Source organism: Rhinopithecus roxellana, chromosome 9, assembly GCF_007565055.1.
Source record: "Rhinopithecus roxellana isolate Shanxi Qingling chromosome 9, ASM756505v1, whole genome shotgun sequence".
NCBI lineage: Eukaryota > Metazoa > Chordata > Mammalia > Primates > Cercopithecidae > Rhinopithecus > Rhinopithecus roxellana.
This window is the reverse complement of record NC_044557.1, coordinates 24,823,306-24,851,303: the sequence shown is the minus strand read 5'-3', so window position 1 is coordinate 24,851,303 and position 27,998 is coordinate 24,823,306. Positions and strand designations below refer to the sequence as shown.

At 41.5% G+C, this 27,998-nt stretch overlaps 1 protein-coding gene across 1 annotated transcript; it reads left to right on the top strand.

Moving 5' to 3' along the window:
• The first annotated feature begins 1 nt into the window (after window position 1).
• On the top strand, window positions 2–27,884 carry PPP2CB (protein phosphatase 2 catalytic subunit beta). Its single transcript, XM_030937789.1, has 7 exons — window positions 2–499; window positions 13,081–13,290; window positions 15,082–15,255; window positions 18,499–18,588; window positions 18,702–18,863; window positions 21,564–21,682; window positions 27,191–27,884. The coding sequence occupies exons 1-7, from the start codon at window positions 398–400 to the stop codon at window positions 27,261–27,263; spliced, it is 930 nt and encodes a 309-aa protein (XP_030793649.1). The 5' UTR covers window positions 2–397; the 3' UTR covers window positions 27,264–27,884.
• Window positions 27,885–27,998: the final 114 nt, after the last annotated feature.

The following is a 27,998-nucleotide window of genomic DNA, read 5'->3' as shown; positions in this document are numbered from 1 at the left end:
CGAGAGAAGGGGAAAGATAGCCGGGAGAGGCCAGCAGGCGTGAGGCGGGCCTGAAGCGGTTAGCTGGCGGCCTTCGTCCGGCGAGAGCTAGTCAGAGGGCCCGCGCCGCCCTTCCGGCACCTCCCTGCGTCCTTCACCGACTCCCGCGGCGCGCGGTCGGGCGGGGAAGGGCGGGCGGGGGTCTCCTCCAGGCCTCGCGCTCGGAGCCGCCTGCTGGGTTTGGGCGGGGCGCGGGGACCGCGGCCGCCCTCCCCGGCTCGGTCCTCCCCCTGTGGGATCTGGCGACGGCGGCTGAGGGAGAGGGGAGCGGCGCCCGGGCCGGGGCCGGGGGCGGGTGGGGAGGGGGGAGGGCGGCGGCCGGGCCGGGGCTCGGGATCCGCATCGGGATCGGGCCGCCATGGACGACAAGGCGTTCACCAAGGAGCTGGACCAGTGGGTCGAGCAGCTGAACGAGTGTAAGCAGCTGAACGAGAACCAAGTGCGGACGCTGTGCGAGAAGGTGAGGGCGCCGCGGGGGCGAGTGCGGGAGCGCGGAACTGGGACGGGCCGCAGCTTTCCTGCCCGTCCCGGCTTGTCCGCCCCCTGGCCCCTGGCCCGGCGCGGCCCACCGGGGACCCGCGGGGCTGTGGGTCCGGCTCCGGCGTCCACCCGGGCGGCCGGCCCAGCCGTTCCGGCCCCGGGGCGTTGGGCTGCCCTCGCCCGGCCTCTCTGCCACTGCGTGGGACACGCCCCACGCCCCCGGCCGGCGGCCCAGATCGCGGTCGTGGGAGGCTCGAGTGCGGGCGGGCGGGGAACCATAGCCCCCGGAGCCAAGCTGGAGGTTGGTCGGGGTCGCCTGCGCTCCACTGGAGTTCCTGCCACTCTGGCATTTCCCTAGTGGAATAACGAGAGCGGCATCCGAAAAGGACCAATTTCAGACCAGTTTCTGAAAATGCAGCTAAAATTAACCAGAATGTCGTGCCTATTAATGAACTTGTTAATAAATGTAGAATTTTTGTCAGGTGAACGGGGCACCTCAGAAATCACTAACTCAAGCCGGGCGCGGTGGCTCACGCCTTTGGTCACAGCTACTCGGGAGGCCGAAGCGGGAGGATTGCTTGAGTCCAGGAGTTAGAGACCAGCCTGGAGCCCAGAGGTTAGAGACCAGTGAGGCCCCCGTCTCTACAAAAAAAAGTTTTTTAAAAAATGAGCAGGGCGTGACGGCGGGTGCCTGTAATCTCAACTATTCGGGAGGCTGAGGTGGGAGGATCGCTTGAGCCCAGGAGGTGGAGGCTGGCTGCAGTGAGCCGAGATCGCGTCACTGCACTCCAGCCTGGGTGACAGAGCGAGACCTTGTCTCAAAAAAAAAAAAAAAAAAAAAATCACTGACTCTTGAATGTGTCAAGCGTTTGTTTGTGGAGAGGTAGGCGTGATGGCCAACTGTGATTTTTAAAATAGAGGTTGACTTTGGTGGAAACAGATGGTGACTGGTCTTTGCGTTGAGTGGCTCTTGGAAGTAAAGCGTTGATTTTCAGAAACGAGAGCTGGTCTTAAGTTTGGGAACAGTGTTTGCTGGAAATAAGTGGGATGTGTGTTTTCATGCACGATAACACTTTGCAGAAAGTTATTTTTGTTTTTAATATATATAAAGTCTTTTTCTTTTCCAAAGAATAATAGTACATGCAGGTGATCAATTTCGTTCTTGTACATCGTGTGTGATGTTCACTTTCTGAATTCTGTATCCATTGTTTTCTTAACTCCTGGAATTATTTCGATCTCTCCATCTTTAAAGTCTAGAGTTTTCCAAATTCATCCTTTACAAGGTGGACTAAATAATTTTCGTGTATTTTTATGTTAAAAATTCTCACTTGCAGTCCATGAAGAAGTAACGATGTTAAGATGTAATGTATACAATTTTCTTAACCATAATGTTTGGAAGTCATGATGTCGCAGAAGTGGATGAAGAAAAGATTTTGCTAGTCTAATTTTAGGGCACTCTTAAAATCATGAAATTTACTTAGGAAAGGAGCACTAATAGATGGTGTTAAGTTAAAATAGTATTTTTAACGGGTGTAATGTTGGCCGGGGCCTTTGTGTAGTAAGTAAGTGTTAACACAGGAGGATTTATTTTTGTATATAGAAGTGCCAAGCAGGTGGTATTTTTCTCTTTCTGAAACAAACTGCTTGCTTGTGGCTTCAGTCGACGTTCATTTTTATTGTGATAACCTGTAATTTCGTGAGTCTTAAAATGTATGCTTTAAACATCTCTCTCAAGCTCTAATGCGAAGTGAAATGTACAGGTTTGAAATGAGCTGAGTCAGTTAACCTATGAGCATCAGAATACAGACTTGAAGTTATGGGCAAAGTGTTAGTTGAATCAGTTTTTTCCATTGACTCTTTTTGTTGTTTTATTTTTGAGACAGAGTCTCACTCTGTAGCCCAGACTGGAGTGCAGTAGTGCCATCTCTGCTCACTGCAACCTCCACCTCCTGGGTTCAAGGGATCCTCCTGCCTCAGCTTCTCGAGTAACTGGGATTACAGGTACACACCGCCATGCACTGCTAATTTTTGTATTTTTAGTAGAGATGGGGTTTTGCTATGTTGGCCAGGCTGGTCTAGAACTCCTGACCTCATGTGATCCCTCAGCCTCCCAAAGTGCTGGGATTACAGGCACGAGCCTCATGCACAGTCCCCATTGACTTTCTAATAATTTTAAGGTGAACTCCTAGAGAAGAATATTGTACCACTGCTGTACTTTGAAATAATCACACCGGAGTGTCAACGATCACTTGAGGAAGCTTTCTGTATTTGTCGAGAGAGATTATTTTTACTTCGGCTCCTAAATAAATCAGACTAACAGTTCCTAGGACTTCACAGGTATATTTAAGATTCTCTCTTGTATCTTACTAGCTTTTTTTTTTTGCAGTCTTGGTGTATCAGTCAGGCTGGAGTGCAATGGGGCAGTCACCGCTCACTGCAGCCTCGACCTCTGGGGCCCAAGGGACCCTCCCACTTCAGCCTCTCAAGTAGCTGGGACCACAGGCATGTGTCACCACACCGGGGTAATTTTTTTTGTATGGGGTCTCACCATGTTGCCCAGACTGGCCTTGAACTCCCAGGCTCAAGCGATCCTCCCACCTTGGCCTCCCAAAGTGCAGGGATTGCAGGAGTGAGCCATCACTCCCAGCCCATTTTTTTTTCTTTGAATATTTGTACTCACCCACAAAACATGAATTTGTTAGTGAAATTCATTCATCTTTGTTCTCTACCCCCATTGATGGAGTTGCCAGTGGGATGGAGAAGTGTGATAATACTCTTATCTCTACTCTTTTGAGCCGTGCTTAGTTTTGCAGCCCTCTTCTGGCAGCTATGACCTAGTTTTGTGGTTTGTGTGTGCATGTGTATATATACATATATACGTTTTCTGACCTTAGTTTCTAGTTCCGTTTTATATCCCTACCCCTATCCTCCTTGTTGATACATAACAAGTGTAGCGTTCATCCTATCTGAGTTCCAGTCCTGCTTCACAGCTTGCTAGCCGTCAGTCTTTCCGCACCTCTGATTCCTTATGACAGAGATGATATGTCCCAATCCTCCTGGGTTGGTTGTGAGTGCAAAGATATTACCCATTGGCCGGGCACAGTGGGTCACGCCTGTAATCCCAGCATTTTGGGAGGCTGATGCAGGTAGATCAACTTGAGGCCAGGAGTTTGAGACCAGCCTGGCCAACATGGCAAAATCCTGCCTCTCCTAAAACAAACAAAAATTAGCTGGGCGTAGTGTTGCACTCCCAGCTACTTGGGAGGTTGAGACACAAGAATCCCTAGGAGGCAGAGATTACAGTGAGCAGTGATCATACCACTGCACTCCAGTCTGGGTGACAGAGTGCAGTTTTCTCAAAAAAAAAAAAAAAATACTGTCCATGTAAAGTCCTAATGAGAAGTAAGCACTCAGTGAATGTTAGATAAAGGAAGGCTGAAAGTTTTAATCTTAAATGTCACCCCATTTTCTTTTGTAAGAAATGAAAAATAAATAGATGTGCCGATATGGCTTTTCTGTGGTAAATGTACTTCAAAGGAGATTTTTTTTATATAGTGGCTATAGAACCCTGAAAAGGAGTGTTCCCTGTTATGTGAACCACACAGTACTGGGATTAATAGCAGTTGTGTGAAGTACCTTTACTCCTGACTTGGTCTGCTTAATACTTGCCCTTCCTTTCCAGGGCAAGAGTAGCAGGCATGTAGAAAGAATATATAAGAAAAGTAAAAGTCAAACCTAATTATATAGATTATCTTTATTTAATTCCTTGTGATTCCATTTTTGGGTTTTTTTTAATACCATGTTTTTTTTATTCTATTGGAAATACTATTCTATAGAAAGTTACATCATGTGGTGGTTTTTCCTTAAATTTCTATTCTAATTCAGATTGCCTAAAAACTGAAGGAGTCGGCTGGGCACGGTGGCTCACCCCTGTGATCCTAGCACTTTGGGAGGCTGAGGTGGGTGGATTGCCTGAGCTCAGGAGTTTGAGAACAGCCTGGGCAACATGGTAAAACTCTATCTCTACTAAAATACAAAAAACTTAGCCAGGCATGGCAGCATGTGCCTGTAGTCCCAGCTACTTGGGAGGCTGAGGCAGGAGAATCACTTGAACCCAGGAGGTGGAAGTTGCAGTGAGCTGAGATCGCCACTGCACTCCAGCCTGGGCGACAGAGCGAGAGACTCCATCTCCAAAAAAAAAAAAAGACTGGAGTCCACTGAAATCAAGACCAGAGTAGTACTAGTAAAGGCCTATTCCGAGGTAGTAGCAAAAATAAAATCTGTCCTAGTGCCAGTGGGTGAATGACTACAAAAAATAAGAGTATGAATGATATGGTGTATCTGGCTTCCAAGGTTAATTTCTGCCTGGTGAAAAATTGTTTGCATAAAATAGTAAGGCCTGTCTTCTGAGAAGACTAGCTCTTAACACTAACTTAAATTAGCAATCCAGCTTTTGAAGCTAATTGTGAATTTGACTCCTCTTGTGGGTGCAGAGAAATTGCTTCTGTGATTCATTCCTGCATCAGCAGTATGCAGTTATTTTAGAAGATTGTGTGCCTAGAGAGCCAGGCTGGCACTGCTCAGGACACTCTGTGACTAGAACTATATTTAACTCTTGTCTCAGAAAGAGTAAAAATTTTAAGCTCTTTGATCTGATAAATTTTATAACTGAAGAACGTTCGTGATGATTCTTTAGGTGGGGGGCGGGGAGTTCAGCCAGTTTGTGTGCTGGCAGATCTTTATTCTGGTGATTATAAAGTACCTATTGAGAAAAATGTTGAGGCTTGTTTAGAAGTATAAATATGTAGATTTTACATTGAACTGATGTAACGTTTCTGAGTCCTGGCGTTAGCCTCGAAATAAGCAGAAATATCTTTAGGATATGACCTCATTCCTAATATGAAATAGTATGCTTGTTCCTAATGCCCAAAACCATCCTAAAGAAGATTAGATCCTGGTAGAAATGAGTGATTTTTGTGAATTGAGAAAACATTTTTAGATTACTTTCTGTGACTGATTACAGCTTAAAAAATAAAAATAGTGGTCTTGACAGGCAAAATGCCTAACTGGTACTTCCATTTTTAATTTCCCTTGAGCAAAAATTAGTGCCAGCTTTGGTGGTCCATGGATAAAATCTGAAATGCAGTGATAAAATAGCTCCTTTCTTATTATAACGAAGAATGGCATGATTACAGTGAAATAGAGGGTCAAGACCCAATTCTAGTGACTGAACAAATCATTGTTTTCCTTGCTAAGCCAGCCTCTTAGTGGACCGGTAAAGAAATTAAACCAAACCAGACTAGCATGAACTATTGCTAATGGCAGGAAAGTGGACTTTGTTACATTTCTCTACTTTATATATGACATGTCAAATTGTATACCTAAATAGATAAAGTGAAGATATTTACAATGTAAAATTTCTTTTCATTGCCTACCTTTAATTGCTGTGTGTGCCTTTTATTCTTATTTGAAGATCTTGTAGAAATTTTTTCTCCACGGTCTTTTTTCTTTAGTACAAATGTTATAAAAGACTTGGTGAATGAAGCTCTTCCTTGGTAAAAGGAAACGAAAATGCCAGAAATTGAAGGTGGAATTAATGCTTAATTTATTTTCCTAGATTGTTTTCTGAATGTAGTTTTTTCTAGAAGAATGATATTAAAATTACAGACATAATCTGTTTGAGAAATCTGAGTCTGTATTATAGAAATTTTTTATTGTTTTGAACTGATTTCCTTCAAGTAAATGTAATGAAATGTAAACCTAATCCAGATTGTTTAAAGAAACTTGCATGAGGACATCTTTTCTTCCTTAATGACCAAATGTGATCTAATAGTTCCTGTATGTTACTTTTCAACTCTAAATTTCATTAATAATCATATTAACGGCTAGGCACAGTGGTTCACGCCTGTAATTCCAGCACTTTGGGAGGCCGAGGCGGGCGGATCACGAGGTCAGGAGATCCAGACCATCCTGGCTAACACGGTGAAACCCCGTCTCCACTAAAAATACAAAAAAAAAAATAATTAGCCGGGCATGGTATGGTGGCGGGCGCCTGTAGTCCCAGCTACTCGGGAGGCTGAGGCGGGAGGATGGCATGAACCCGGGAGGCCGAGCTTACAGTGAACCGAGATCGCGCCACTGCATTCCAGCCTGGGCAACAGAGGGAGACTCCATCTCAAAAAAAAAAAAAAAGAAAAAAAAATCATATTAACCCTGGGAAGGAGTTCTGTGTATTACAGATTCCATTTCCTTTCTGGAGAATGGGAGAGCTCAAGTACCCAAGCTTAGAACTGGTTTGCTGTTGTGTCCTTTGTAATTTAGAAATATTTATCATCATTCCTTGTAAATTGTTTTTTGACCGAGATACTTTTGCCATCAGATGAATTAAAACAATCCTGAGGTGCAACCTGAGATTCCTGACTTGCGTTATAATAGCATCATGTTACACCAAAAATGTGCAAAACTCCATTGGAAGTCTATTAAGTGAATATTTTATACAAAGACAATCGTTTTTATTTTGAGACTGGGATACAGTGGTGAATTTAAGTGTTCTCACCTATTCAATCTTAGAAAAAAGCTTATTTGAATTAACTTTTTAGCATAATTGGATTTTTTTTGATGTGTAAGATACAGTGTGTAGGCTGTAGTTTAATTCTGCTCAAAATCCCTTTATTTTGTTTGTTTTTTGAGACGGAGTCTTTCTCTCTCTGTCGCCCAGGCTGGAGAGCAGTCTGGGCTCACTGCAAGCTCCGCCTCCCAGGTTCACGCCATTCTCCTGCCCCAGCCTCCTGAGTAGCTGGGAGTACAGGTGCCCGCCACCACGCCCGGCTAATTTTTTGTATTTTCGGTAGAGACAGGGTTTCACTGTGTGAGCCAGAATGGTCTTGATCTCCTGACCTCGTGACCCACCCGCCTTGGCCTCCCAAAGTGCTGGGATTGCAGGCGTGAGCCACCACTCCCGGCTCAAAATCCCATTTTATAGAGAGGGAAATAATTAAGTTTAATCTTCCTTTAAAAGAGTTCCACAGGATATTTATGTCCTGGATGATGAGCACTCAGAATTGGTTCAGTATATTCTCGGCTTGATTAGCAAAAGAGGCGCTTGTTCCTGTAGGCAGTGAAGAAGAAAGGAGAGGACTGGTTGACAGAATACTGCCATTGTGTATTTATCCCGTACATTCAACAGATTTTAGTTGAACCACTATGTACCAGACTGTTCAAAGTGCTAGAGATTCAGCTGTGAAGAGGGAACACGATTAATGAACACCAGACAGTGATTCTTGCTGGCAAGAAAAAGCAGAAGATGGGGACAGTGATGGGCTTGAATTCAAAACACTTTTTTTTTTAATAGGGTGGTCGTAGAAAACCTTCCAAATTATTTATAATGTGGTTTACTTTTGTAATAAAAAAGGATTTTGCAAGAGTTAGAAGGCACAGTCCCTAACACTGTTCTCACCTCTGACACCATCTTCAAAAGTTTAGTCATGATGTACCTTCAGAACAGCAGACAAATAAAAAATAAAGTTTAGTGACCTATAAATTACAGGGAACACTCCCCAGAACTGCCTCACTTCTGGCACCAATTGCAAGTTCAGTGGGTTCCGCAACCACTCTTAGGTTCAGTGATTCACAGGAATGACTCACAGAACTCACTTAAAGCTGTTATACTCATGATTATGGTTTATTACAGGGAATGAATACAATTTAAAGTAAGCCAAGGGAAAAGACTCGTAAGGGCAGAGTACAAGAGGGGCTGACATCTGTAGTCTCCAGTCCTTCAGAGACCAAACATAATGGGGTCACCCAAAGCCCGCATCATAAGTCACATTGTTAACAGTCCGCAGGTCAGAGCCCCGCCGGCAGAGAGATACTCTTTACCAAGCAGGAAATTCCAGGGACAAAGGTCAGACCTCTCCTCGGATGAGGTTAATTCTTCACTACGCAGACTTTTATTCCATAGCAAATTCTAAGGGACGAGAACCTCAATACAAATAAATGGCAATACCAAAATACATGAAGAAAACAAGGCTAGATTTATCAGGGTTGTGTGCAATGTGAGGAATTTTTCCAGTTGAGTTGGCATATTCTTTTTTGTTTTAATTTTATATTTTGTCAGATGGGCGTGGTGGCTCATGCCTGTAATCTCAGCACTTTAGGAGGCCAGGGTGGGCGGATCACGGGGTCAGAGGTTTGAGACCAGTCTGGCCAACCTGGTGAAACCCCATCTCTACTAAAAATACAGAAATTAGCCGGGCATGGTGGCACGCGCCTGTAATCCCAGCTACTCAGGAGGCTAAGGCAGGAGAATCACTTGAACCCAGGAGGCAGAGGTTGCAGTGAGCAGAGATGGAGATCACGCCACTGCACTCCAACCTGGGTGACAGCAAGACTCCGTCTCAAAAAAAAAAAAAATTGTATTTTGTCTTTTCTTGGTTGTACAAATTCTTTGAAATTAAAAGTTAGCCATTTAAAAATGTTTATTATTTTCTACTTTGTATGTGATACATGTGTGTAATTTTTACTGTGCAAGTTTTAGCATTTTTATATAGTCTGGTTGTCCATCTTTTCCTTAAACTTTAAGTGTACATAAAAATCACTTGGGAAAGAAATAAGAAATTCAGGTTCCTTGACTCCATTCCAGAGACTGGTTGACTCTGTCTTGTGGCAGGTCCGGGAAGCTGCTTTTTTTTTTTTTTTTTTTTTTTAAAGGCAGAATCTTCCTGTCGCCTAGGCTGGAGTACAGTAACGTGGTCATAGCTCACTGCAGCCTTGTACTCCTGGACTCAAGCTATCTTCACGCCTCAGTCTCCTGAGTAGCTGAGACTACAGGAATACACTACCACACCTGGCTTTTTTTTTTTTTTTTTTTTTTTTTTTTTTTTTCATTTTTTTGTAGAGACAGGGTCTCCTCATGTTGTCCAAGGTGATCTTGAACTCCTGGGCTCAAGTGATCCTCTGCCTTTGCCTCCCAAAGTGCTGGGATTACAGGTGTGAGCCACTGCCGCCGGCTTCCTTTGTTCTTTCAGTGTCATGAAATACCTGTATTTGTCAAAAAGATTAAGACCGTGTCTTTTAAAAAAAAAAAAAAAAAAAGGGCTAGTAAGATACAAGAGATAATCTTAAATATACCTATAAAGTCCTAGGAACTGTTATTTAGGAGCCAAAGTAAAAGTAATCTTTCCTGACAAATACAGAAAGAGATTTTTGCTAGCGTCACTTCTTCTGGTATATCTTCATCCTCTCATCAAAACCATTTTCCTCATTTATGCAATAAGTTTGCATTTTCACTTCTTTATGTCACTAAGTTTCTGCATGTTGCTAAGTTCCTGGCTGCGTATTTGGAGTCTCTCCAACAGCAGCATTGTCAGCATTCCCACAGTCGGTTCTTCTGTGTACTTTTGATTTGAATTTCATTTCCAGGGTTATGTCTAGTGTGTTTGGCTTCTTTCTTTTAGCATATTTCCAAGATGCCTCCATATTGTAGCATGTATCTGGACTTTGTTCCTTTTTATTGCTGAATAAAATTCCACTGTGTGGATATAACACTGTAGTCGTTTTTATAATTACTACCATCTGGAATTTGTTTTGAAGTTTAAGAAGCCAGGTTTTTTCTGTTTGAAAAAGTAATATAGAATTTGTTTTTTGAAATTTCGAACATTGGCCAGTCACGGTGGCTCAGACCTGTAATCTCAGCACTTTGGGAGGCTCAGGTGGGAGGACTGGTTGAGCCAGGAGTTTGAGGCTGCAGTGAGCCATGTTCATACCACTGCACTCCAGCCTGGGCAACAGAGTGAGACCCTGTCTCAAAAAAATTTTTTTGCAAGCACCTCAGAAAGGTAGGAAGAAAAGCAAATGCACTCTACCCACTATCCCTATCCACTGCCCTCCTACCTCCCAGACAACCATTATGTTTCTGTATATAATCTCCTTGGCCATGTTCTTCATACGCAAAAAACATGTGGAGTGCAGAATGCTTGTGGTGTATTGGGAGCTGTCTTGTGGAATAAACTTGGCTTCTGGTAAAATTATTTAATTTGTGATCTCAGGAAAAGAAACTGAAGGGTATAAAGGCCTTAAGATTACACAATTAGATTAAAACTGTAAAGAGAGCCCATGTTTTCTGGAAGACTTCAGTGCATATAATCTCATTCTAATTAATTACAGGCAAGGAGAAGAAAGTATGGGCTGTATTGTCCATAACTCTTGGGAATCCTACCAGGCTATAAGCAGAAAAGGCATTCGTAGAAGAATACGTGGTAGCCTAGAATCAAAAGAAAAGCTGGAGAACCAAGCATGAGCATTTTGCAAAAATTAAGGGAGGTTGGAGGTACAGTCAGAATCATACCTTAGAAATGTTTTAGAACACTGGAGAGAATACTTCTGTTGGAATAGAACTTGCCATTTTCCCTGCTGTTTAGAGTTGCTTCAAATTAAGAGTCTAAGCTGGGTACATGTATTTGGCATAAAGTAATCTGGGACTAGAATAACTTTATGATTCCTACAGTGTGTATACAAACTATTGTGTGTGTTGAAAATCGCTACAGGTTGAGTATCCCTCAACTCAGTGTTAAAGTCTGTTGACAAAAATGCAGAGTAGCAGGAATATAAAATGAAACTCAAAATCCATGTTTTTAAATACTCTTCAGATTATCAGAGAATTGTCTGTCCCTAAAATTGTGCTCTCTCCCACCAGTCTGAGCTGTCATCTGCTTACTGGACTCTACTTTAAACTTCATCCTGTTTGACTTGTGTGTGTGTGTGTGTGTGTATGTGTTTGTGTGTGTGACAGTTTCGCTCTGTCGCCCAGGCTGGAGTACAGTGGCACAATCTCGACTCACTGCAAGCTCCGCCTCCTGGGTTCACGCCATTCTCCTGCCTCAGCCTCCCAAGTAGCTGGGACTGGACTACAGGTGCCTGCCACCATGCCCGACTAATTTTTTGTATTTTTAGTAGAGATGGGGTTTCACCATGTTGGCCAGGCTGGTCTCGATCTCCTGACCTTGTGATCTACCCACCTCGGCCTCCCAAAGTGCTGGGATTACAGGCGTGAGCCACTGCACCCAGCCGTGTTTGATTTTTATTGTGCTGTGTTGTTGCCTTTTTTTTCTTTTGTCTCACTCTCACCCAGGGTTAACTGCAAAGTGGTGCGACCATGGCTCACTAGAGCCTTGAACTCCCCAACTCAAGCTGTCTTCCCACCCCACCCCACCCTCCTAAGTAGCTGGGACTATAGGCACACACTACCATGCCTAGCTATTTTTTAAAGGTTTTATAGAGACCAGAGGTCTCACTGTGTTGCCCAGCCTGGTCTCAAACTCCCGGATTCAAGCTATCCTCCCCCCTCGGCCTCCCAAAGTGCTGGGATTACAGGCATGAGCCACCGCGCCCGGCCTGCCCTGTGTTTTAGCTATGCTAGCCATCCGATTGTTTCTTCTTCTTGGTTTGCATTCTGTATTATTCCCAGTGCTCATCTCTTACCTTTCTTGGTTTTCTATTTCTAATTTTGTTGTGGACCTGGAAACTCGGTAAATAGCTTGTTGGAATTTTGTAGATAACAGTAGGCCCAGAATAAGGCCTGAGAGACTCTTTTGGTGGGTTACTGGGGAGGTACATCATTTGTATGATGTCTGTTTTGTTACTTCAGAGGCTTTTAAATTTTTCTTCCTGATTCTGGGGTCTTTTGCTATTAGGCAGAGAGGGCAGATAGACGAGCCAATAGTGAACTTTGATTTAGTCAGAACATTTCATTTGCCAGTGTTTAAGCATAAATTCTGTACTTCAGGACCACCTAATGGTATGTTCTAACTTAATTCTATAAATACAGAATAATTGGAATAAAGAAATTAAAGGTTGGCCTATGAATTGGTGTAAGAATGTTTGTTTACACAAGAATTTGCATAATTTTGACTTGTTGACCTTTTTAAACTTGTGAATAATAAGATTATTCTTTTTAAAACACAGACTTTCTGCCTTGGAAATTTGCCTATTCTGGACATTTCATTTAAATGGAATTATACATTATGTGATCATTTGTGACTGACTTCTTGCACTTACCATAATGTCTTCAAAGTTGTAGCATGTATCAGTACTTCATTTCTTCATGGTTGAATAACTATTCCATTATATGAATATATTACGTCCATTCATCATTGGTTGATCAGTATCTGGTGGTTTCTACTTTTTGGCTTTTATTAATAATGCTGCCAAGGACATGTATAACTGGATTTCATTTCTCTTGAGTATATACCTAGGAGTGGAACTGCTGGATTATATGGTAATTTTAGGTTTAACTTTGGAGGAACTGCCATACAGTTTTCCGCAGCAGCTGCACCATTTTGCATTTCCACTAGCAGTGTATGAGGGTTCCAGTTTATCCACATGTTTGCAACACTAGTAACTGTCTTTTTTTATAGCCTTTCTAGTGAAGTGTTATCTCATGGTTTGGTTTTCACATATGCTTTGATAAGGCACGTTTCAAGTGTTTTTTCCCCAAAATTTTCTTTTAATAGATAAGAAATGATACTTTTAACTTTGTAATTGTTGATTTCACTTTTCTAACAGGCAAAGGAAATTTTAACAAAAGAATCAAATGTGCAAGAGGTTCGTTGCCCTGTTACTGTCTGTGGAGATGTGCATGGTCAATTTCATGATCTTATGGAACTCTTTAGAATTGGTGGAAAATCACCAGATACAAACTACTTATTCATGGGTGACTATGTAGACAGAGGATATTATTCAGTGGAGACTGTGACTCTTCTTGTAGCATTAAAGGTATGATTATTGAAATTCATTTTTTTCAAGATTTAAACTAGGCAAAAAGCAAGAATGACAGTATTGCATATCATCTGTTTAATGGTCTTTCAGTTTATAGCCCCTTAAAATAATAATTGGTTTTACATCTTTTTAAAGGAGAGGTGAAAAGGATAACTTCTATATATTCCTCGTAAATGTATCATTCTCTTGAATAGCTGAAGTCTTGGAATCATATTTGACTTTATCACTTACCCGTCATATTGACTCAATAAACAAGTCTTTTTAAATCCTTGCTTTGAAAAGTCTGTTGTTCCTATCTCTTTCTATTTTTACCACACAGTTTATCACTTCACAATTCAATGGTTGCAATAGCTTGGTAACTAATATTTCTGCCTCCAAGATCTGATCCCCCCCAAATCCACCTGGCATATGCTGGCCGATGAAATCTCTTTTATTTAACAATTTTTTATTGTTACTTCCTGTTGATTGCCTGTTGCGTATAGAAACAAACTCAAACTCCTTGCCTGGCCTTTTATAGTCTAGTCTGAATTTTTGCCTGCTGGCGGTTGGTAGCATAAACTCTGGCTCAAATCAAAGTTTCTTCTTCATCAGTGCTCTGGACTCTGTTTATTTCCATATTTGATTTCCCCCATGAGGTTACTCTGTCCCTGATTTCTTACCTTTCTGCCAAGACTCAGCTCAGGTCTCACTTCTTTCATGTAACCTTCAACCATTTTAGCCTTATTCCTTCTACTCTAAATTACTATGAGGAAACTTATTCTCCCAGCCCTTATTTATGCTGCAAAAGTGGCTTACTACCTTGTATTACTTACTTTACATATTTCCTTACTGAGGTTAGTCCCTCAACAGCAGAAGCCATATATTACATAGTCATGGGTCACTTAACTACAGGCATACATTCTGAGAAATGTGCCATTAGGTGATTTTGTCATCTTTGGAACTTACACACACCTAGGTGGTATAGCCTACTGCACACGAAGGCTATGTAGTATAGTCTCTTGCTCCAGCCAACATCGTACATGTAATCTGTTGTTAACAAAAACATTGTCCAGCACATGACTGTACTTGTGTAGACCTGGCGTCTGGCTTTATAGCACCAAACTTATGTTAGACACATAACGGATGCTTAGTAAAATATGTATGAATTGAAGTATATACTTGCAGCTTTTTGCTTAATTTGCAGAATCCAATGCTTTTTCATATTTCTTATCAGACACATTGCTAACTAAATAGTCGCTTATGTTTTTGTTTTGTAATAGAAAGGAAACTATTAATACATTTGAATTCTTGCCCAGTTTTGTCAAGGGCCTGTTTTTGTGTTATTATTGGCAAATCCAATCTTCCTGTGGGAAATAAAAATTGAAAAGGGAAGAAGTTAATCTGTAGAGTAGTTGGTCTCAGCTTCAAACCTGTGATTTGCACTACTCACAGTAAGAAGTCATAGTGTTCTAGAAAGATTTAGGAAAGTAATAATAATTTGATGATGAAAAAGATAATAGAAACAAAGTATCAGATACAAGTTTATTATAGTAATATAAGTATTAGTTAAAGGTTCTGATGAGGGTGGTCAAAACATGATGAAAAAGGATGATTATAATAAACATGTCAAATGTTAACCAGTAATACCTGGTTATGAATAAGCAAGTTTTTTATTTTGAAAATGAAATTAATATTTAATATGCTGGTGGCCAAAAGCGCCGTGTTTAACAATGGGTCGGAGACTAATGTACTTCACGTGACACTAGTAAAAATGGGATTTTACTATGGGTTTTACTCCTTTTCTTCCAGGTGCGTTATCCAGAACGCATTACAATATTGAGAGGAAATCACGAAAGCCGACAAATTACCCAAGTATATGGCTTTTATGATGAATGTCTGCGAAAGTATGGGAATGCCAACGTTTGGAAATATTTTACAGATCTCTTTGATTATCTTCCACTTACAGCTTTAGTAGATGGACAGGTATGTATGTGTGTGCTCACATCTTGGGAGGAGAGGAGGTAAATGAAGGCAAAGATTGACTGTTGGTAAGCTAGGGTCTAGATTCATATGACCTGTGTTTCTGCATCTCCTTGGCTTTTTCCTCCTTCCCTTATACTTAAAATTTCAAAGCAGGGAAGTGGATAAGTTTCACGTACATTTGGACCAGCAAATTTTCCTGTTCTCAGATACGTATGTATATCTTTCGACCAAAGAATATGCTGTGCTTTTTTTAAGATATCGATAAACATTATAAATAAATGCTTAAGACACTGATGTATAGTACTAGTAAAGCAGGATGATATTTAAAACTATCTCTGCATATACACACAGTTTTTGCTGGTTACCATGAATAACTTTTCATTTCTATTTTCATGGTAATTCCAAATGTTATATTGTGTATTACACCTTCTTCCCTGAGAAGTGAATGCTTGGCTGGGCACAGTGGCTAGTACTTTGGGATGCCAAGGCAAGAGGATCGCTTGAGTTCAGGGGTTCAAGACCAGCCTGGGCAATGTAGTGAGACCCTGTCTCTACAAAAAAATTTAAAAATTAGCTAGGCATAGTGGCGCATGCATGTGGTTCTAGCTACTCAGGAAGCTAGAGGTGAGAGGATCTCTTGAGCCCAGAAAGTTAAGGCTGCAGTGAGCCGTGATCACAGCACTATGCTTCAGCCTGGGCAGCAGCAAAACTCCATCTCAAAGAACAAAAAAAGAAAATAGAAACAAATGCTATTTCTGCAGTGCAGACAGATCATGAAACATTCAAAAGTATAAGAAGAAATTATGCAAATTTCCTATTGTCATTTCTAGAGATAATCACTGTAAGCATGAACTGATTTAAATTTAAATATAAAACAAAGGCTGGGCAAGGTGGCTCATACCTGTAATCCTGGCACTTTGGGAGGCCGAGGTGGGTAGATCACCTGAGGTCGGGAGTTCAAGACCATTCTGGCCAAATGGTGAAACCCATCTCTACTAAAAATACAAAAATTAGCCAGGGATGGCAGTGCATGCCTGTAATCCCAGCTACTTGATAGGCTGAGGCAGGAGAATCACTTGAACCTGAGAGAGACAGAGGTGGCAGTGAACCGAGATCGTATCACGGCATTCCAGCTTGGGTGACAAAGTGAGACTCCATCTCAAAAAATAAATATAAATATAAAACATAGTAAAACTCCATAATTCTTAAATTATAAAAACCCAGAGTTGTCAAGAATGTGATGAATTCTCTCTTAGACTGCTTGTGGGAATATAATTTGGTTATAACTTTCTCTGTGTAATCCTGACAGTCTGTTTTTCTCAGCTGTGATTTTGGACACTGCCATGATTAATTTGAAAGGACAATACTTTGCCTGGACTTTTTAAAATGTGAATTTAAAAGATGTTAAATTTTCATTAAAGTTGTTTTTAATTGTTTTGAAGCACATAGTCCTCAATAAAATTGCTGGACAGAATGATTTTTAAAAGACAGTCTGTCAGTTTTAATGAAGTATCTGGTTTTTTAAATGGGTGTGTTAGTAGAGCTTTTATATATTTTTTCCTTCCTCCTTCCTTCCTCTCTTTCTGAAACGTTACTAGAAAAGAAATAATAGTGGACAATACCGATCTAGAAGAAAAGAGGGAAGGCACATAATACACTAGGAACGAAATAAGGCATAATTATAACTGTGCAGGAGCTTGTGTATCACAAGAACAGGTGCAGCTTTAGTGCAGTAAATTTAAAAAGTTGAATGAAGCTTACTGTATTAAAATACCAATTATTAAACTTGGCTTGCAGAAGTTCATCCAATATAAGTAAACTACCAATAGCAGCCAGGTATAAATAGTTTTATAGGCTAATTCTACCAAACCTTTAAGGAACATATAATTTCTGTGTTCTAGAACTTGGGAAAAGACGGAGAGTTCAAAACTGACACCATAAGCCTAGTATAACCTCAATGCCAAACCAGACGTGGCATGCACAGAAAAATAAACCAAAATCATTTGGAAAAAAAATTCCTGTATTTATGATTCAAAACTCAGTTATTTTATAAAATAATAATATTAAGTGGATAAACAAATGCTGGTTATACTATCAGCTAAACATTAGAAATCTTCTCATCAGGCCAGGCGAGGTAGCTCACGCCTGTAATCCCAGCACTTTGGGACGCCAGGGCGGATGGATCACCTGAGATCGGGAGTTCAAGACCAGCCTGACCAACATGGAGAAACTCCGTCTCTACTAAAAATACAAAGTTAGCCAGGCATGGTGGCACATGCCTGTAAACCCAGCTACTCGGGAGGGTCAGGCAGGAGAATCACTTGAACCCGGAAGGCGGACGTTGCGGTGAGCCAAGATCACGCCATTGCACTGGGCAACAAGAGCAAAACTCTGTCTCAAAAAAAACAAATCAAAATCAGAAAATGCTTGTTAAAACTTATATTATTCTCTTTGATTCAGAATACCTAGAGCATGGACTTGAAACTAGGTAGTTTACAAAAAACAAAACAAACATTTGTATTATTCCATTTTGTTTTAGAAGTCCTGGCCAATGCACTAAGCAATAAAAAGAATTAGAAGGTGTAAACATTGAGAAGAAAAAACAAAAATATTTTTGTAGATGACTTGATCATGTACTTAGAAAATATGAAAGAACTGAAAATTTATTGTAGCCAGTAACAAGAATCAGAGTATTTGCTGTAAGAGAAACAAAAAATTGTGTATATCAGCGATAACCAACAGAAGCTGTAATGACAACTGGGTACAGTGGCATGAACCTGTAATCGCAGCTTCTCAGGAGGTTGAGGCGGGAGGATTGCTTGGGCCCAGGAGTTCATGGCTGCATTGCATAGTGATCATGCCTGTGAATAGCCACCGCACTCCATCCTCAGCAACACAGCAAGACTCCATCTCTACAGAAAGAAAAGAAAGGAGGGAAGGAGGAAGGGGATTAAAAAAAAAAAAGAAATTTAATGGTAGGTCCCAGGGATGGGTATACCATTGGCCAGAGAAAAGGAAGGGAGGAAGGGTGGGAGGGAGGGGAAAAAAAAAAAAATTTAATGGGGGGTCCCCAAGGATGGGGATACCATTGACCAGAGAAGGGGTAAAGAAGAAAAAAAGATGAACAAAATGTGTTTAAATGTTGGCATTATTTGGACTGACACTTTTAACCATTATTTACTCTTTGTTAACTGTTAGCAGTTAGTAAAACAAATACATTCTCTTTTGTTAATTCATAAACAGATATTCTGCCTCCATGGTGGCCTCTCTCCATCCATAGACACACTGGATCATATAAGAGCCCTGGATCGTTTACAGGAAGTTCCACATGAGGTAAACTTAGTTTAAAAAAGAAGAAGAAAGGAAAAGAAAATATAACCACATTTTGAGGACGATAAAGTATGACTGATAATAATTTGTAACATGTACTTATTTTTCTTGGCCAGGGCCCAATGTGTGATCTGTTATGGTCAGATCCGGATGATCGTGGTGGATGGGGTATTTCACCACGTGGTGCTGGCTACACATTTGGACAAGACATTTCTGAAACCTTTAACCATGCCAATGGTCTCACACTGGTTTCTCGTGCCCACCAGCTTGTAATGGAGGTATGTACTTTCCTTACAGAATGATCTTTATTTCAGATTAGCATATACTTCTGTAATAAGGCATTTTGACTTAACTAAGAAATATTCCTCACCATTTATTACCTAGGTGAAAAGAGGAAAAACTTGCTGGTTTTAGCAAGTAGGGAAAGCACTAGTAGACCGGAGCAGAATTATAACTCATTTTTGAAATTGAGACTTAGAAAAAAGTTACAAAAATAGTACCCCAGAATTCCCTGTATGAGTCATTCAAATTCCTGACTGTAAATATTTTACTATATTTGCTTTATCATTTTGTGTCTCCCTTCCTCTTCACCCCCCACACTTTCTTCTGAACCATTTGAATATCTGTTGCAGACAAATACTCCTTTACTACCAAGTTTCTATATGTATTTTGTAAAATTAAGGACACACTGTCACATAACCACCATATAGTTACCACAGTTGGGAAATTTGTGTTCATATAGTACTATTATTTAATATGAACACTTTATTCAAATTTTGCTAATTATCTCACTAATGTCTTTTATAGCAAAATTTAATTTTGTGCATACTGTATGTGCATAATCTAATCCAAAGATTAGGTTGTGTTCATTCTACTTTGATGTGGAAATCCTCTCTGATTTTCTTTGTTTTCCACATTCTTGACATTTTGGAAGAGTAGGAGCATTTTATCTTACAGAAATATCCCTCAGTTGGGGTTTGATGTTTTCCTTGCAGTTAGGGAGTCACTGTATGCATTTTTGGCAGTCATGCCATAGAAAGATGGTGTGTCCTCCTCCGTGCATTTTATCAAGTGATCCTAAAATCTGCTTGTCTCAATGCTGGTGGTGGCAACTTTAATCACTTAGTTAAGATGATGTCTGCCAGATTTCTCCACTATAATGTTAACTGTTTTACAACTACTAAGGGAATATAAACAACATAATCCCTCCAGACCAGTAGGGAGTGGCTTCAAGACGTTAGAAAAAACTTCACCAGCCCAGTAGAGACAAGGGAGCATGATTAAAAAAACACAAATTTATATAGTAAAAATAAACTTAATTATATCAGTGATTATAAGAAACAGACTAGGCTGGGCGCGGTGGCTCAAGCCTGTAATCCCAGCACTTTGGGAGGCCGAGGCGGGCGGATCACAAGGTCAGGAGATCGAGACCATCCTGGCTAACACGGTGAAACCCCGTCTCTACTAAAAAATACAAAAAACTAGCCAGGCGAGGTGGCGGGCGCCTGTAGTCCCAGCTACTCAGGAGGCTGAGGCAGGAGAATGGCGTGAACCCAGGAGGCAGAGCTTGCAGTGAGCTGAGATCTGGCCAGTGCACTCCAGCTTGGGTGACAGAGCGAGACTCCGTCTCAAAAAAAAAAAAAAAAAAGAGAGACTAAAATTTTAGCCTGAGACTCTTAGATTGGATAAATAATCAAAATGTAGCTGTTATTTGGGATATACCTAAAACCTAAATGACTGGCTGGACAGAGTGGCTCATTCCTGTAATCCCAGCACTTTGGGAGACTGAGGTGGGAGGATCTCTTGAGTCCTGGAGTTTCAGACCACCTTGGGCAACATCGTGAGACCTCATCTCTATTAAAAAAAAAAAAAAAAAAGTCAAAAAATTAGCGGGGCATGGTGGCATATGTCTATTGTCCCAGCTACTCGGGAGGCTGAGGTGAGAGGATCACTTGAGGCCAGGAGGTTGAGGCTGCAGTGAGCTATGATCGTACCACTGCACTCCAGCCTGGGCAAAAGAGTGAGACCTTCTCTCAAAAAAAAGAGGGAAAAAAAAAAGACACTACAAACTAGGGGTAAGAGTTGGGAAATGGTATATTGGTATATCAAGTAATCAAAATATCAAAAATATAGCTAATAGGCTGGTGCGGTGGCTCATGCCTGTGTTCCCAGAACTTTGGGAGGCTGAGGCAGGCAGATTGCTGGAGCTCAGGAGTTCAAGACCAGCCTGGGCAACATAGTGAGATCCCATCTCTACTAAAATACAAAAAATTAGACTGGTGTGGTGGTGTGTACCTGTTGTCCCAGCTACTCAGGGGGCTGAGGCAGGAGAATTGCTTGAACCCAGGAGGTGGAGGTTGCAGTGAGCCTAGATCACGCCACTGCACTCCAGCCTGAGCAACACAGGGGTGTGTGTGTGGCTGTGTGTGTGTGTGTGCATACATATACATATATACACACACACACAACACTGATTAGCATGTATATATATACACACACTATAATACTAATTATAGCCAATAATATGAATGAGATAGGCTCTAATAAAAGGTGTTGTTAGAAATAAAGAGGTTATTGATGAAATCTGTCCCAGTTCTCTAAGAAGAAAGTATTCTAAATTTGTATTTACGTAGTAATAGCTTCAAAATATATAAAGAATAATTGGCATAATTCATGAGGGAAAATAGATTTATTATGATTGTGGGAGAAATTCAGTACACATCCTTGCCAAGATTTCAAGCATAGATAAGGCAAAACAACAATTAGCGAGCTGCATTTAACAGAATCCTAGGCCCACGAATTGCACAGGGTTCTGTACAGGTACACAAACTATTAAAGATGGAGACCTTATAAAGTAATATAGACGACTACATTTCCACAGAGAGTGCCTGTAGTTTTTGAGTTTAATTTTTTTTAAATGTATCTGTGTCAAAATCATAATATTATAATGAAATATTGAATTTGTTTTTATCCTGCAGGGATACAATTGGTGTCATGATCGGAATGTGGTTACTATTTTCAGTGCACCCAATTACTGTTACCGGTGTGGGAACCAGGCTGCTATCATGGAATTAGATGACACTTTAAAATATTCCTTGTGAGTAACTGTACATTTTAATTGTATATACTTACTTTCAGAAGGAAAATTTTAAATGTTAAAAATAGAAGTAGAAGATTGGTGTTTCTGAAATGGTGGGATGAGGAGTATAGCAAAGCGCCTCCCCAGCAAAAACAGCCATTAGCTGGAGAACATTACTTTTACAAAATAATTTTTCAAAGCTTTTGGAAATTATCCTAAGGGCATACAGCCGATGGAGAAACAGTTAATTCAAGAAAACCTACTAAATCTCACTAATAATAGCCGTTGTCTGTGGCATTTGAGCTATGACTTGCTCCCTCCAACTCCTTCCAGATCCCTCTTACAGAAACGACTACAGGCGCTGTAGTCTGGGTTGGTACAGTCAGGAGGCTAAGGGATTCCCCCTCTTTACCAGCTCCCAGGGTTGGGACTGTGGTTTCACTCACAGAGATCAGATGCCAGCATATCTCACCTCTCCTAGTCTGGAGTTACAGAAGCTCTACTCTTGGTGGACACAGTTAAGCAGGCTGAGGCCCCCTTCCCTGTCCCAGCTCCTGGGGCAGAAGCTCTGCTCCAAGCGTGCATGGCGGATGAGAATGCTGGGTTTCCCAATGCTGTTACCCCAGCACCTGCTTATAAACCAGGTGGTATCACTGAGCCCGCACTGGCACAGAAGTTCTGCTCAGGAGGAAAGGCAGGTCACAGAAATTCCTCAGTTCTGCCTCAGTGGACTTACCTTACTTAGGTGATGGAGAATTCCAAATCTGAGTGCTTTGTGGAAAACAGTGGATGTCATGATGGAGACCAATTAAGAGGGCTGTAATAGCTCCCATGATACTAGGAGCAACATACAAAAGAGCAGAGCAACAGGTTGTTCAACAAATAGCACCAGGGAAAAAGCCAAGAAGAGCCCTTCTGGGATCACAGTCAGCCCTATGGGACAAGAAGGCTGTGCACATGCACTAGCCATACCCACTCAGGAGTAGTCAGAGTAGGATGTGGGGTATTCAGATAATATTTTCAGGCCACACATAGATTGTACTGAGTTGAATAGTGTCCCCACCCGCCCCCCCAGATATTCATGTCCACCCAGAACCTCAAAACGTGATGTTATTTGGAAATAGGATCTTTGCAGATACAATTATTAAAGATGAAATTGGATTGGATTAGGTTGGGCCTAAATCCAATTCAAACAGGATTTTAGTGAGAGGAAAAGAAACACACACACGAGAGAATGCTGTGTGAAGCCAGAGATTCGAGTGATTCATCTACCAGCCAAGGATTGCCAGAGCCATCAGAAGCTAGGGAGAAGCTAGGAAGGATTTTTTCTAGAGTCTTCAGAGAGAGTGTGGTCCTGCCAGCACCTTGGTTTCAGACGTGTATTCTCCAGAACTCTGAGAGGATAAATCCCTGTTATATAAGCTGTACAGTTTGGTAATTTGTTACAGCAGCCCCAGGAAACGGATAAGTAGGTTGATAAACAAATGGTGTAACCGTCACTGGTATATGAGGCTTAAACACAACCTCTAATCATTGACTGAACATTCAGTTACTCTGACCCAGGAGCACCTCCTAGGAAGTCAGGCTTTAAAATAAAATCACACTCATCCCTGACAGTCTGGCAGAATATGTGCATGCCCTCTCTGGACTGAGTGGAGAATGAAGATCCAACTATTAGTCCCTGACTGAATGGGAAGCTAAAATGTAAACTCCTTCAGCTTTGATAGCAATCTGCAAGTCACGTAACATTTCTGGTGGTCATTAGGGTGGGCTTTAAGATCTTAACTGGCCAAGGGGGCTTAAGTCCAATCTTTGATCAGTAAGTGGCTTATGCCTACCCAGAGACAGCCTCTCAGTAGCCAGGCTGTGAAAGATTAAAAGAAGTAAAAACAGCCAGGCACGGTGACTCATGCCTTTATCCAGCACTTTGGAAGGCCAAGGTGGGCAGATCACCTGAAGTCGAGAGTTTGAGACCAGCCTGACCAACATGGAGAAACCCAGTCTCTACTAAAAATCAGCTGGGCGTGGTGGCGCATGCCTGTAATCCCAGCTACTTGGGAGGCTGAGGCAGGAGAATCGCTTGAACCTGGGAGGGGGTGGTTGGAAGTTGCAGTGAGCTGAGATCACGCCATTGCACTCCAGCCTGGGCAACAAGAGCAAAACTCCGTCTCAAAAAAAAAAAAAAGTAAAAACATCTGAGCAGGGTCACAGGGGCTGCACACTATGGGGGAAGTAGACTTTACAGTTAGTTCAGCTAAGTCACTAAACAAAAATAATAAACCACCAAAAACACAAGATCAGTCCCCAAGGACACGAATTCCAGAGTTACTGCAATATATTATCTATAATGTCCAATTTTTCAACCACAGATTATAAGACATGGAAAGAACAAGAGAGTGTGACCTCTACACAAGAAAAAACTAAGCAACAGAAACTGTTTCTCTTGGATAGAACAACTAGGCAGGAGATGAAGGCAGTAGAAGACTTGAGCAACACTGTAAACTGACTGTATACCTAATGTCTATAAAACAACACCCAACAAAAGCAGAATATATTCCTCTCAAGTAAACATGAAACATAGTCATATGCTAGACTATAAAACATGCCTCAGGCAATTTAAGAAGATTGGATTCTTAAAAAGTATATTCTCTAAACACAAGGAAATGAAATTAGACATCATTAACATGGCTCGATGCTGTGGCTCACACAAGTAATCCCAACACTTTGGGAGGCCAAAGTAGGAGGATCACTTGAGGCCAGCCTGGGCAACATAGGGAGACCCCGTCTCTACAAAAAAATTTAAAAATTAGCCAGTTATGGTGCCAAGCACCTGTAGTCTCAGCTGTGTGGGAGGCTGAGGTGGAGGATCACTTGAGCCCAGTTGATCAAGGCTGCAGTGAGCTGTGATCACAGCACTGCACTACAGCCTGGGCAACAGAGCAAGACCCCTGTCTCAGAAAAGAAAAAAAAAGAAGGTTTAAAATCAGTAACCTGTGTTTATACTTGAGGACCTTGAAAAAGCAGAGTAAACTAAACCTGATGTAAGCTTATGAAACGAGGTTTAGAGTGGAAATAAACAGTAGAAAATCATTACAGAACAAATCAACAAAACCCAAAGTTGATTCTTTGAAAAGCCTTAACTAGACTGGCAAGAAAAAAAAGAAAAAGACTCAATTACCAAATCACTAGAGACCTTACTTAAATAAAAAGGATTATAAGGGAATAGAATAAATAACTTTATGCCGGCAAATTCAGTTACTTCGATAAAATGGACAGATTCCTAGAAAGAAACTACTGAAACTGACTCAAAGAGTATGAAATCTCAGTGACCTTTCAAATGTGAAAATATTGAGCCAGCATGGTGACTCACACCTGTAAATCCCAGCTGTGGGAGGCCAAGCTGAGAGGATTGCTTGAGACTAGGAGTTTGAGAACAGCCTGGTCAACATAGCAGGACCTTGTCCCTATTTAATTTAAAATAATATAAATAAATAAATGAAAAAATTAAAACTCCCCACAAATAAAAGGCCAGGCCCAATTGGCTTCACTGATGAAGTCCAACAAATGTTTAAAAAAGGAATTGGCCAAGTGCGATGGCTCTAACCAGTAATCCCAGCACTTTGGGAAGCCAAGGCAGGCAGATTGAGCCCAGGATTCAAGATCAGCCTGGGTAACTGGTAAAACCCTGTATCTACAAAGAATACAAAAATTAACCTGGTGTGGTGGCTCAGCCTATAGTCTCAGCTACTCAGGAAGCTGAGGTGGGAGGATCACCTGAGCACAGGGAGGCTGAGGCTGCAGTGAGCCATGATCACACTGCTGCACTCCAGCCTGGGCAACAGAGTAAGACCCTGTCTCAAAAATAAAAAGGAGTTAATGCCAATCCTTCACAAACACTTCCAAAAAACAGAAGAGGAGGACTACTCCATTCATTCTTTCATACCTGCATTATTATCCTTGATACCAAAAGTAGACAAAGGCAAAAAAACACAGACCAGCATTGTTACGAATACAGATATAAAATTTTTCAACATACATACCAGCAACCTGGATCTAGCAATATATAAAAAGATTACACATCGGCCGGGCTCGGTGGCTCAAGCCTGTAATCCCAGCACTTTGGGAGGCCGAGACGGGCGGATCACGAGGTCAGGAGATCGAAACCATCCTGGCTAACACGGTGAAACCCCGTCTCTACTAAAAATACAAAAAACTAGCCGGGCGAGGTGGCGGCGCCTGTAGTCCCAGCTACTCGGGAGGCTGAGGCAGGAGAATGGCGTGAACCCGGGAGGCGGAGCTTGCAGTGAGCTGAGATCTGGCCACTGCGCTCCAGTCTGGGTGACAGAGCGAGACTCCGTCTCAAAAAAAAAAAAAAAAAAAAAAGATTACACCTCATGAGCAAGTGGGATTTATCCCAGGAATGCTAGGTTGGTTCAAAACATGAAAATCAATATAATAAACCATATTAATATTAAGGGCTTAAAAACCTGATCATCTCGGCCGGGCGCGGTGGCTCAAGCCTGTAATCCCAGCACTTTGGGAGGCCGAGACGGGCGGATCACGAGGTCAAAAGATCAAGACCATCCTGGCTAACACGGTGAAACCCCGTCTCTACTAAAAAATACAAAAAAAAACTAGCCGGGCGAGGTGGCGGGCGCCTGTAGTCCCAGCTACTCGGGAGGCTGAGGCAGGAGAATGGCGTGAACCCGGGAGGCGGAGCTTGCAGTGAGCTGAGATTGCGCCACTGCACTCCAGCCTGGGCGACAGAGCGAGACTCTTATCTCAAAAAAAAAAAACAAAAAAAAAAAACCTGGTCATCTCAATAGAGGCACGAAAATAACTGGAAAACCCCACCAGCCTTTCATACCAGAAACACTCAAGAAAATAGTGATGTTAGGCCGGGTGCGGAGGCTCATGCCTGTAATCCCAGCACTTTGGGAGGCCAAGGCGGGTGGATCATGAGATCAGAAGATGGAGACCATCCTGGCTAACATGGTGAAACCCTGTCTCTACTAAAAAAAAATACAAAAACAAAATTAGCCGGACATGGTAGCGGGCACCTGTAGTCCCGGCTACTCGGTAGGCTGAGGGAGGAGAATGGCGTGAACCAGGGGGGCGGAGCTTGCAGTGAACCGAGATCATGCCACTGCACTCCAACCTGGGCGACAGAGTAAGACTCCATTTCAAAAAAAAAAATGATATTATTGTTAAATAATATTAAACAATTGTTTAAACTTAATATTACTTAATCTTTGTTTAAGTTTTTAAATAATAATATTTAGAAGTTGTTATGCCAGGCACCAAACCAGATATTCTGTCTTCTTAAATTTTCACCATAGCCCTATGAAGCCGTTAGTTGGGATGGGAGCATCTGCAGTGCTTTGCCCATGGCCATTCCAGCCATAAGTGATGTGGTCATGGTGGGAAAGCAGGACTGCTCTTTCTACTACAGTGTCTTTTTCTTTATTCATTTGTTTACTTTGCAAAGTCAAATCCTTTATTTGCTTCCTTTTTTGCCATTTACAGCCTTCAGTTTGACCCAGCACCTCGTCGCGGCGAGCCTCATGTTACACGGCGCACCCCAGACTACTTCCTATAAATTTCTCCTGGGAAACCTGCCTTTGTATGTGGAAGTATACCTGGCTTTTTAAAATATATGTATTTAAAAACAAAAAGCAACAGTAATCTATGTGTTTCTGTAACAAATTGGGATCTGTCTTGGCATTAAACCACATCATGGACCAAATGTGCCATACTAATGATGAGCATTTAGCACAATTTGAGACTGAAATTTAGTACACTATGTTCTAGATAGGTCAGTCTAACAGTTTGCCTGCTGTATTTATAGTAACCATTTTCCTCTGGACTGTTCAAGCAAAAAAGGTAACTAACTGCTTCATCTCCTTTTGCGCTTACTTGGAAATTTTAGTTATAGTGTTTAACTGGCATGGATTAATAGAGTTGGAGTTTTATTTTTAAGAAAAATTCACAAGCTAACATCCACTAATCCATTACCGTTTATTTTATTGAAATGTATAATTAACTTAACTGAAGAAAAGGTTCTTGGGAGTATGTTGTCATAACATTTAAGAGATTTCCCTTCATTTAAACTAAATTACTGTTTTATGTTGATCTGCATATTTCTGTATATTTGTCATGGCAGTGCTTGCATCCTATTTGGTGTACTCAGCAAATAAACTTTTCATTTTAAACAAAAACATTCATTTATTGTGTTGTGCATTAAATGAAAACTTTTTTTTTAAGACCAGGTCTTTCTCTTGTCATCCAGGCTGGAGTGCACTGGCATAGTCATAGCTCACTTCAACCTTGAACT

Coding starts and splice junctions, on each gene's coding strand:
- PPP2CB (XM_030937789.1), top strand. CDS start 398: ATGGACGACAAGGCGTTCACCAAGGAGCTGGACCAGTGGGTCGAGCAG. Junction 13,291..15,081: donor CTCTTCTTGTAGCATTAAAG/GTATGATTATTG, acceptor CTTTTCTTCCAG/GTGCGTTATCCAGAACGCAT. Junction 21,683..27,190: donor GACACTTTAAAATATTCCTT/GTGAGTAACTGT, acceptor TGCCATTTACAG/CCTTCAGTTTGACCCAGCAC.